The 12321-nt window shown below is 33.9% G+C and overlaps 1 protein-coding gene across 3 annotated transcripts; it reads right to left on the reverse strand.

Annotated features, from left to right (window-relative positions):
* Positions 1-244: 244 nt before the first annotated feature.
* LOC106105723 lies at positions 245-11417 on the reverse strand. 3 transcript variants are annotated; one of them, XM_013286153.1, is made up of 5 exons: positions 11382-11417; positions 1717-1999; positions 1251-1408; positions 502-588; positions 245-358 (listed from the first exon to the last, which is right to left on the reverse strand). In XM_013286153.1, exons 2-5 carry the CDS (start codon positions 1865-1867, stop codon positions 281-283), a joined length of 474 nt encoding a protein of 157 aa, XP_013141607.1. In that variant the 5' UTR covers positions 1868-1999; positions 11382-11417; the 3' UTR covers positions 245-280. The 3 variants fall into 3 exon arrangements, 2 of the variants coding, with proteins under 2 accessions (XP_013141607.1, XP_013141606.1); XM_013286152.1 differs by lacking the exon at positions 11382-11417 and having other exon boundaries at positions 1717-2045; XR_001225753.1 differs by lacking the exons at positions 1251-1408; positions 1717-1999; positions 11382-11417 and adding an exon at positions 823-913.
* Positions 11418-12321: the final 904 nt, after the last annotated feature.

Consider the following 12321-nt stretch of genomic DNA (forward strand, 5'->3'; position numbering starts at 1 on the left):
GCGGGCCCACTGCGGGTTGACTTCACACATATCTTTGAATCTCTTCCCGATATGTGCAGGCGTCACGATGTTTGTCTTCACCGTAAGAACGTCGGGTAAATTATGTACATATGATTCGAAAAAATTGGAAAACCATTGATACATGACGGGATTTGAACCCAAGACCTGTAGATTACGAGTCAAGTGGTTAAACTACTGAGCCACCGACGCTCTTACTTAAGTCCAGACCCCCAAATAAAACAGATTTAATTTTACTACAAAATTTTAATGGTTAATTTCATCACATAATCCTATCTTCACAGACCCCTGGCTCGGGTGGGATGGGTAAGGGGTTCGATGTATGTTTTCCTTCTGTATTCTGGAAATAAAAAGAATTACATTTACGGGCCACTGAAACGACATTTAAATAAACATTTACATGAAACATGTCTTATAAAGTGTTTAACATTCGTTTCAGTATTCTGCCGAATAAACTACAAGAACTATTGGAATATTATTTACCTGTAAAATACCGAAGTTACCATTATCAGGTGACCTTATTGTCTTCTGTATACGTTTTTGTGCAGAAGCCGCTCGTTGTTGGAGTATCTACGATAAAAAAACATCTTTTTAAACACATCGAAAATGGTCCCTTAAGGTCTATTTCCACTTATCATCTAACCCCTCGACTCTGGCCATGTTTCGTCGATTTTGTCGTCGATTTTAAGTTTTTATATGTATTGAAATAACTCAAAAACTGCTGGGCCGATTTTAAAAATTATTTTACCATTGAAAAGCTACGTTGTCTGTTTATAGCATAGGCTAAATATTTTTTTAAATTACACGGGTGTAAAGTCAGTCAGTGGAGAATAAACAGTGGTAGTGCCCGCTTTAACATCTTAGCACGAATGGGCCAGCACGCCCGGTGTAATACCACGACCACACTGAAGACAGGCGTCAAATCGAAGTAATTCCGTGTTTCGTCTGATGAGTGTGGTGCCGGAGGCCTAATTTAAGTCCCTTTCTTTTTACCACTCTTTTATTATAAGGAGAGGTTGGGAAGAGGAAGTGGATTTGACAATGGAGGAGATGCATAGGAAGGGGAATATCCTCTTTATGTGCGTCTCCTCCTCCGTCGGACAAGGGTAGGCAACGCATCTGCAATTGCGGATGTCTATGGGCAGCGGTCGCTTCGCCATTTTGGCGATTTCAGGTCGCCGCTTGCTCGTTTGCCACCTTATGTTATAAAAAAAATAAACCAAATTCTTCACCGTTAATCTTCTCTGCTCCGCTTCAGCGAGCTTCTCCTCAATGCGTGGCAATGTGATATCTGCACTGGGGGGCTGCAGAAGGCGCTGTAAGTGGGGAGGGGGCGATGCCATTGGTCGACCACCACTGAACTCTTCTAGAGGGATCTCGTATGCTACCGCTGGTTATGAAAAATATTTTAGAAATGTAACTCACTATTTAAAAAGCAAATTTTACTGCTGCTGGTGCTGAAATTTCCATTTATATTACATTTACTTAGTAATTCATTACCTGCTTCAGAAACGCATTTCATTAATTTAAAGATCTTAAAACACTGGATGGTTAAATGTAGTTGGGAAACCGAGCATTAGTAAGGTTTTGTTCTTCACATATGTAGGGTTGGGGAGGTAAAACAAACAGCCGTAAAACAAACATACGTTAGTTTCACTATTCTATAACTATTCACAGAAATCTCATAGTTTCACTTACGTGGTTTAGGTTTGACGGGCGTGTCGGGTAGCACGACAGTCGGCAGGTCGTTGTCATGGTGACCATTGACCTGTTTCCCATTGCTTTTAGCTTCGCCATTCTTGTCGGTGTCCTGACTTGATATAACCTGACCTGACGATCCGCAACCCATTGTCCCACACAATACACACTGTTCACAAACTTCAGTTGAAATTTTTAGATGAAAGGATTATAGTTATTGGATACGTTAATGGTTCCAGTTAATAGTTTCATTTATAAATAACGAGATGTCCAGCATTTTGGCCTGTAAATAGAAGTATAGGGTTTGTTTATGCATTTCATTCCCAGGCATGAATGTGTCAAGAATTTACACTGTTTTCTTTTCTAAATTACTAAACTATCTATCTTTATAAAAATGACTGAACTAGATTGAATGTCAAAAAGAGATTGTAAATCTGTGACGTAATAGAAACGGCCGTTTTTTCCGCATTTGAATGATTGGAGCTGTAGATTACTCAGAAAATATTGCCCGCTATCCATCCTGTTCCCCTTGTTTACGAGAGATGAGTTCGCGCTTACAATTTGTTTGCAAGGTTTTATGGTTGTACTTTTTAATCTATCGAACGGCGTTTTGTTTTCAGACAGTTTATAACGTAGCTATAGTTTTTAAAAATAAAAATGACAGAAAACGCGATATTCGAAATTGTAATCTATTTCAGTTCTAAATTCAAATTATGTCTTCCAACTTTTGTATTTACTACATTAGTGACATAGTTACGTCAATAAAAACATTATAGGCCATTTACGTGTAGCCTTGAGTGTAAATTATGCAATGTGAATGCAAATTTCGTGAGAACTTCCAGCCGACATCAATGTCATACGTTTGATAAATTCATATTTAATTTGAGTTATCTTAGAGAATAATGAAGACAAAAGTTTTAAATAACACGAAATTAATGAACAGAGAATAATTTCTATATCTTTTTAAATAATAGAAACTGCTAAAGGTTGTTAACAAATCACAAAATCGTACACACAATTTGAACTAACACATAATTGTGCAAAATGTTTCAAATATTCTATCCAATATTTCAAAGAACTGTCAACACTGATTGAAAAACAAAATGTAGTGTTAAAGTCAGCACTGAACACTGGTAGACATGCGGCGCGCCGCGGCTCCGGCTCACCACTATCCAATTGCTTTCATATCATATGTTTTATTTTCACCTGCTCACATTTACTTTCAGTAGTCGATAGTGTCATGTCACGATTCAAACATCTTGATATTTTTTGTATTACAAGCTGGAAAACAATCGAAGAATGGAAATCAGCGAGTTTAACGTATGCAGAGTAGTGCCGTTCATCAATGGCCAGAATAGGGTTTATAAAAGATATTCCCTTTTCCATTCTTTCCTTATCAAAAAAAAGTTGGGATAGGGAAGAGGCCTGCCTGCCGTTATCTTTGGACGTAACTGTTTTAATTAAAATCTTATCTATATAATTAAAATTTTAATTGTTCAACGTAGAAAACTTAGGTTGATTGATTGCTTTATTCTCAAGTATCAAGACTTATTACGCCACACACATTCAGGACTCTAACAATGCTTGTACAGAAATTACTAGCGCACTGGAACGCAAAGACCAACCCTACCGGCGATCACAGAGAAAGGTGTGGAGACGAAATGTAATAAATCAATTTGTAAAGAAAATTAAAAGTGCACATTCCAAAATGTGTCCTAAAAGTAATAAACTTAATGAATAAACAAATTTTTAATATTATAATTTACCGATAGATTTCTTATTCCCACGTAGACGGATTCGTAGCAAGACTGTAGCAGTTTGGAATCGTAGACCCACGTAGGTATTCAGATAATATACGACCTTTATAAAAAAAGAAGAAGAGCAGGCGCACAATTTTGACTAAACTGTCCCACAACTGTTGTGCGATTGTCGATTGTTTCGCAGCCAATTCAACTGTTTAGTTGCACAACTAAAAATCGAGTAGTGAGCGCACCTCCATATAAGTTTATATGAATCAACGCGCGACTAAACAGTTTTGCGATAGATTATTATTAGATTATTTTCTGCAATGAAAATCTAGAGTTAGGAAATATTCTAGTCTAGTATCAGTATTGAAGATATCTGAACATTAATTACGAACTTTATGAGTAATATGGATAAGATTAAGGTTTATTACTTTGCAAAGTTACAAAAGTTTTGATTATCTATGTTATATAGTCTTATTTTGTTTCCATGTACTCGTAATGTTGTTTACGAACTTGAACAGACTACTGTCGGGTATTTATTGATTTTCTGTTATCTTTAATGACTGCTTGAACTAAGTGTACGTAAATATTTATTTACTTCGTCCGATAAAGAGAAATTAGTTTCAATTATTACATAGAGTAAAGTTCTTTTTATGAAATTTATTTCAAATTTAATAAATTGTTGAAGTCAAATACTGAATAATTTCAACGCCTGTCATTATATTATAGCAAATTCTCGTAAAGTTAACTTTTAGTGCAAAAATTAAAGTCCACAAGGGATTTTCAATTTGTTCTTAAATGATTCAATTAAACAAAATAAATTTACAGCTACTCTATACCATTGAACAATAATTCCTCACAGTTTGGCCAGCAATCATCGACCAACACCTACCATTGATTGCCCCCTACATAATGCATAGACAACCACCCTCTACGACCCACTGCTTTGAATTACTCAAACCACCAATATATCCAGACCTTTAGGTAAACTAAACGTTAGAACTAGTCAAATATTAAAACGAAGAACGGAGACCATCAAATACTGGTCAAATGTCTCGTTACGTTAGTTATTAAATGCATGTCACTAGTTCTGAATCGATTTTAATAATTATTATATGTAACATTTATATAGTCTGCTATTCTAGCAGTAACGTTAACTTTTACGCGGAATTAATGTTAGAAATACAACGAAAATGAAACTTTCTATTACCGTTTCCTATAATTGTTAGTTAGAAATTAAGTTTCTAGATAAAAATGAGTAACAATACAATAAAGTCTGACGGTACCCAAATATGACGCCTGAAAGTAGGGAATAGCAATTTATTGTAAGCAGAATGTGAATAAAAATCTGAATATTCTGACCCATTATTCTATGTTAACTTATTCTTCTCAACTTTTTAGGAAGCGTTTTTTAATTGTATTTCCTAAATCGTTAAAAATAATTAATGTTTTAAGAAGATAATAATAATACATCCTTACCTTACATACTTATTAAAGGCAGAGTACCGCATTTTGTGGAAGGCATTGGGGAAGACCTATCTCCAGCAGTGGGCAGATAATCCTGATCATGATAATGATGACATTTGTAAAATACATTATTTGCTTTAAATATTTAAACAGGCGCTTTAACAAAAATAATAAAGCGTTGTAACCAGAAACAACACACCAAGATAAAGATTCAGTAATACTATATCCACTTGACATACAATAAATATTTGATTGTTTGCATGATATCGTAACTTGCAAAAAAAATTTATTGTACTTAGCAATGCTCAGATACAATCCTTTTAGTCGTTTCGCTAACAAAAGCTTCTACTAAAAGCTTAAATTAATACAATGAAGCTTCGGATTCGGCAGGTAATATATAACCGTTCGATATATGACCTAGACGAGCTGCCTAAAAGCCCTGACACTAGGTGAAAGACCTAATAAATAACACATGTGGCCTGCGTCGGGTCGTGACCGAGTTTGCGATCAACTACGGGCGTTAGGTTATTAATTTGATTCCACGTCAAATAATCTTGTCCAGAATATACTGAAAATATAGTTTCATCATATATTATTTAAATTGAACTTTATATGGTTAATCGATAATAGAAATTAAATCTAAATATATTTTATTTTTCTGTTCAATAATAAGATATAGCGCCATCTATTTAAACTTTTAAACAACACAAAAACTTTTATCGGAAAAGTATAGTCTTTGATTTTGTACCAATAGATGGCGCTACAAGTTCTTGCTGCATGAAAAAGTGACTTTTTATTGATCAGGGATGGCCAAAGATTATTTGCAAAAACTACTACAGTTACATTTGGAAATAGAAGCATGGAGTTTCAAAATTTAATTTTATTCAAATAATTTCACAATCACTACAGACATTACATACAGTGAGCGCTTGTTTATTTTCATACGTGAAATTTTTATCTTTTCATACCATTTTTACAACTGAATTTAATTTTTTACTTTAAATACCTTTTATCAAGTCATTATCATTCAGAAGCGTTAAAAAACTATACACATCATTTAAATCAAATAGGAATATTAAAATAAAACCACATAATATTACGTCAAACAACCACAAACCAATCAAACAACTCTGATAATAAAATCTCCTAATAAATCCGATAATAAAAAGGCTAAATAACTGTTCGAATAGCAGTGGGTAGCTCGCAACCACGCAGTTTACTTTAAAAGGTAGATTTTAGGGTCTGCGATTCGATGAAAACAAACACAGTTCATCGACCGGTTAACGGATATCCTGAGGCTTAAAGCTCAAAAAGGAATCGCAAATAAATACTTAATGTTTGTCAAACAAGTGTAGCGAAACTTAAGTTTTAAAAAGCTTTAAAGCAATAAATCTGAGACCAGATTTACGAAGACTTGTGTCACCAATGAAAATAAAACATGGATCTTTCTAGATACAATAAACCTCGATAACTTAAAAACCTCTATAACTTTAAAAATAATATCTTCCCTTCCCTTCAGAGCCCAAAACCTCTACATCATAGACCCTTGATAACTTAAAACCTCTCTAACTTGAAATATTTTGTGTTTCCCTTGCACTTTAACTTATCGAGGTTCTTCAGTATATGAATAGCCTTGTGATCTTTGTAACCTGTGAGTTGTTCCAATGTCCTATGTCTGTGATAAATTATATTTAGATCCGTCTTCAATACTGGACATGAATAACAAACATCCATTCATATATACTATCGCATTTATAATATTAGCAAAATTTCAAGTTAACTTTTGCTTTTTGTTGCAATTTTGTATGCCAATGTTAGGTTTTCGGCCGAGACTCAGTCCCCGTGGAATTAAAAAAAACAAAAGCAAGAAGCCTAAGTTTTCTTCCAGACTATCCTTTACTGTATGCCTTTTATAAATTATCCGTCTAGCAGTTTAGATAACAAACTAATAAACATTCATCTATCAAAACATTCGCATTTGTAATAGAAGACAAGTGAAATATATGACGTAAAAATCGATTTAAGAAGGGTACATAACCAAATAGCTATCTTTTATCTTTATTGTCAAAGTTTTGCGAAGATGTTATTGTGATAAACGAATGAGATCTATGATAGATCAGAAAAAGTCTGACGTTTGTTGACCATAGACAACGTCGTCTTTACAACTATTAACCACAAACAAAAGAAGCAGATAGACGAAGTTTGTCTGGCAATGCACGTTTATTGTTATTTTCGCTCCATTTGCTTATATGAACGTTGAAGTTTTTTATATTTTTGTGTATTCCTATTAGTCAGGATTATAAAATGTTATAGCAAAAGTTTTTCGCAGTAAACATTTTGATGTAGACAATAAATATATAAGATCAAATGTTCTCATGATTTTCCACTACTTTATAACTTCAGTTTTTATTTTATGTAAAAATTAATACAAAGAACAACAAACTGCTATAAAAAAATAAATAAAATAAAATTAAAAACTACATAATTGACCGATTCAACAAAATATAAACTACTAGTTTTAGCCCGCGACTCCGTCCGCGCGGAACTAAAAAATAAATGCAAGTAGCCTATGTGTTCTTCCAGACTATCCTCTACATCTATGTCAAATTTCATCGAAAGCCGTTTAGCAGTTTAGGCTATAAACTTTAACATCCATCCATCTAAAAGAACCATAAATCTATATTTTCATTGTGAATCACCAATCCACCATTTAAACTAGTTCACGTCATTACTAAATACAGAATTAATGTGAATTAATTTATATTTAAAAGGACAATACTACTCAGAGACACCGTTACACGTCAATAAACCGTTAACATCTAGTTTCCCTAAAAATGGCAAATTTTCCTAACGCCGGTGAAATCGTAAACGTCCCAAAAAGGGTACAGCAGTAAAGAGGGCGTTGATTCGAGAACACTAATAAACATAGAGTTTTGGCAATGACAGTCTCTAGAATTAGTTGGTCTACACTAGTGTGAATATACACGAACTTTGTTTCTGACAGAATGCTCTGTGCAAACTTAATGCAATTTGTTAATTTATGCTTTCATTTTTACTCTAAAATTCATTCATCATAGCAGTTTTGACTAAAATATTGAAACAAGAAACCACACTGTATTGACATAGTTAAGACGCATGGTAAAATGCATTTGATTCGATTTATTGACGTTAATTAAAAAAAATAAACTTAGGAAACGGTAATAAAAATTACATTAACAAACTTAGCTTAGTTTAAAATAATTTTAGTAAAGAATACCAATATGTTAAAGATTTTCATATATCTCCTTTTTATTGCGATTCTTTCCGTGGGATGTCGACGAAGCGAGCCATCCGATGACGTCATATGTCACTGTAACATTGAAAAGTTTCCCGCGACAACAATCCGATGTCAAGTTACGTATGTGAGGAAATTAGTCCCAGACTAATTAGAGGGTGGCCACAAAAAGCGCGCACCATATCTGGCGACACCAAATTGTGCGCTCAAACAAACTACACACATTTGGTGCTGCGAATTGATCATCAAACTTTGTTACAATTGACAAAAATCTTGCTAAGTGACTTGCGTCATACAAGGACTTTGTTTTTTGTATTTCGTAACGTAAATGTTTACTTAGACTGGTTCTAGTTTTAAACATTGCTTTCAAAGTTTACTTGTAAGCTTAGTGACTTATTCCACTTAGACTGCCGCCTGTGGATGGTATTTTGAATAGTGAAAATAAACTTATATTTATTTAACCATTCATTACCTTATTAAACTACTAGCTGTTACTTACGACTTCATCCGCGTGGTATTAAAAACATAGGGTTTTTAATGGTTCAAGAATTTTTGTAATCGGGCCGGTAGTTTTTGAGTGATTTCAAAAAATACAAAAATACAAATCTTTTCTCTTTATAACAATAAAGCAGATATCAAGTAAACTGGAGTTTTAAAGCTTTATTTGATATACTATGAATAGTGCTTTACTCTATACCTGTAGATTGTTAAAGAGGTAAAAAAAATGGCTGATATTCTTCAGCGGTGAGATTCCCGCGAAATTTCCTACCCTGCATAACTGTGTTGTGGAACGGTCTTTTCAGAAGAGTTAGGCTACTTTAAGAAGCGACCTATTTAATAAAATGCCAGCAACATATCTAGTATTGTGTATGTTCGAATGTCGATGATCTCGTTAACGTTTCATTTGTCCCATTCTCTTATAAATAAACAAACGTCACTTTAGACTAGTCATCACGACAAGGAAACCCCTACATCAGACACCACGTGCATCCCCTTAAGCGCTTCCAAGCCATAATTTTGGAGTCAATCCACAACGAACCTTACCCGAAGCGATACCGTACCCCACTTATATTACATATTTAGAGTCGACCATCTCAGTAAGGCCCCTTACTTTACCTTAAGTGGTACGCTAAAGATGTTTATGTACACTACGACTTATATTGGTCCGCGTTGCCCCAAATGGAGTGATGCCACCGTTGCATAATACTTGAGTGTTTACCTTCCCTTTTGAGAAGTATCTTGGTAATAGTATGGTGATGAGGGAACTATAGAAGCCAGTTTTTAACACGTATTCGCGTTTAAGGTTTGTTTACTAGGTTTTTTTGTCTTGTAGTGGCATTCAATGGTTTGGATGTAAATATTTTTTTTATTACATAGTTGGACTCGTGGGATCTATACATAAATTATAACTACTAAAAAAGTTATTCTAAATTATCTGTTGGCAACTACAATTAAACCCAGTCTTTCCGAGTTTCCGAAACGTCTGAACAGATTTTCATAGGTTTTGTAATGGAATGTACTAAGCGGGATAGGCTTACTTTCTATAGGCTTCTAATCCTACGCTGAATTTAATTAAAACATCATACTAATAACATAATTTCGAAAGTTTAGATGGATGTTTGTTAGAGATAGTAGCCTAAACGGCTGAACGAATGTCGATGAAATTTCGTATATATACTTTTGTTGTTTTTTAATTCCACGCGTCGGAGTCATGGACGAAAATTTACAACAAAAGTAATATTCTATTCGTAAGTACAAAACTACCGTTTTGTTATTGTATTACAGTCATCGAATAAGTAAAAATTCATAGTAGATTCAGGTCAGCGAGCCATTTTAGTTAACATCCTTCCGCAAGATGGCAATTGTTATGCAATTGGCGCGAAAGTAACTGTACGAGTCCTTCCTGTTCAAACGGAAGTGAGAAGAAATAAAATGGCCGCCGCATTTGACTGCTGCACACGTCGCTAACCAACGGACCTGGAATATAGCATGACATTGAAATATTAAATTAATTTGTTATACATTGATAAATTTGTATGCTAAAGGTAGAGTTAAATAGCTGGTAACGCTTCATATCCGGTAGTTTGATCTGAATTTTATTCGCTTTAGCATTTCTATTAGACCTTTATATGGATGTATATCTTTAGAAAGTGGTCGATTGTCGTATAGTTGTTTAAAATGTATATTTAATAACTGATGACGCAAAGATATTTGCGGTTATCGATACTAATATTATAAAGAGGAAAGATTTGTAATTTTATATGTGTATAACTCAAAATCTACTGGACCGATTTTCAAAATTCATTCACTAGTAAAAACGTTTTTTATCTATTTTTTAATTTCACGTGGACGAAGTCTCGAGCAACAGCTAGTATCTAGATATACTTGTTAAGAAAAAAAATTTTTTGATGCTCTATGTAAACTCAAAAAATACTCGACTGATTTTAAAATATCTTTCACTATTAGTATACGACATTATTACTGAATAACATAGGCTATATTTTTCTACTAAATTTATTAATTTTAAAATAGCATACAGTAGAAATGTTGTAGAAGATATGTATCAGAAAATCATTATCCCATATCTTAGAACTACAGAATTTTTTACAGTTGCAATTTGAGTAGTTTCTACAATTAAAATCAATTAAATTCAATCACAAACAAGATAACAAGCAATTACAAATATAATGAATACTTTATGTGTTAATTGGAAACAAAAATAAACAAACAAATGTAAATAGACCAATTACTAGATACTCAAATAACACTATCAATAGGCAATTATTATGAAAAAAACAAAATGATCGCTCATTTATATAAAAAAGTGATCACTACTTAGTTAGCGTGAAATTAAGAAAACATACAATAAAATGTTGCTTAAAGTTAATACCTGTACATTAAATAACTTAGCGTTGAAATCCCGTCAATATCGACTAAAACAAACGCGAGAAAAATTTAAAACAAAGATTTAAGACCAAAATTAAAAAAAAAAATTAGCAACCCTAGCAAGGCAGACAAGCACTCCAATTCAATTATATGTAGTTATAGACTTAAAAGCATCATTTAAATGCATGTAATATTATTAATGCGAACAACGCGTTGTAATAACAGAATCTAGGCCTAAACGTAAAACGGGGCGCGTCCGCCGGATGTCAGAAGTAAAGTAAGTTGATGGGTACCTTATAGGGGGCGCGCACGTCGCTGCACTGTCTCCGCACGTGACAATCTAGCGCTTTACTGGCTTCAGATGGTGACAGTATGACAGGAGTACAGTGATCGCTTGACATTTGGTGTGTTAAAAGTGCTATCTCTACACTAGATTTACTACATTGCAACTTAGATAAATTTTGATGGCTTTAACATACATATTCTAGTATCTAGCATACTTGCATGCAAGCTATTGTCACATGCCAGCTGTAGGCTTGTAAACGGTAACTGGCATGCAGGTAAATAGCACGGTATTTGACAGCTACGGTCATGTATGTTTAGGGAGATGACAATAGGGTATGAAGCTTAACATTGACCGATTTCGTTGCGTACCGTCGCCTTAATATTTAATGGGCTTATTACTGGCATGTCAGCTACTACTCCATATTACTGACATATATGTTCCAGACGTAACTCATAATAGTTTTAGTTAAGTCGACTAGAAATTAATTTAAAAAATTTTGCCGACAAACTACAACTTTATTATCCTCCTGGGAAGAATACCATACTTAAATAATCAAAATGTCAAATATTGACAAAAAAACATACCGCCAAAAATCCTACTAAGTTCTGTATGAAGACGGGATGGACATTATTATGTCTGAATTCCCTTACTAACGTATCTCATACAATCTACTTCGTAAGTGCAACTTATCGGAGATCAATATTTTAATGAAATATGGTGTTGGAACCTGACTGAAAAACAATGACCCTTGTCCAATGAAAAACGCTCTTATTTTCTGTCGTATTGAAATTTCACCAATATCAGCCACCAGCTAGCAACTCTCGAAGATTTACTAAACAACTGAAAACATTTTATTGCGACAACACGTCTTTTGTTTTTAATATTAGAACTAAGTAACGGCAACATAGGATCATGTCACGTTACGAGCAGACACACCTTTGACTAAA

The sequence above is a fragment of the Papilio polytes genome, unplaced genomic scaffold, assembly GCF_000836215.1.
Source record: "Papilio polytes unplaced genomic scaffold, Ppol_1.0 DF822733.1, whole genome shotgun sequence".
Taxonomy (NCBI): Eukaryota; Metazoa; Arthropoda; class Insecta; order Lepidoptera; family Papilionidae; genus Papilio; species Papilio polytes.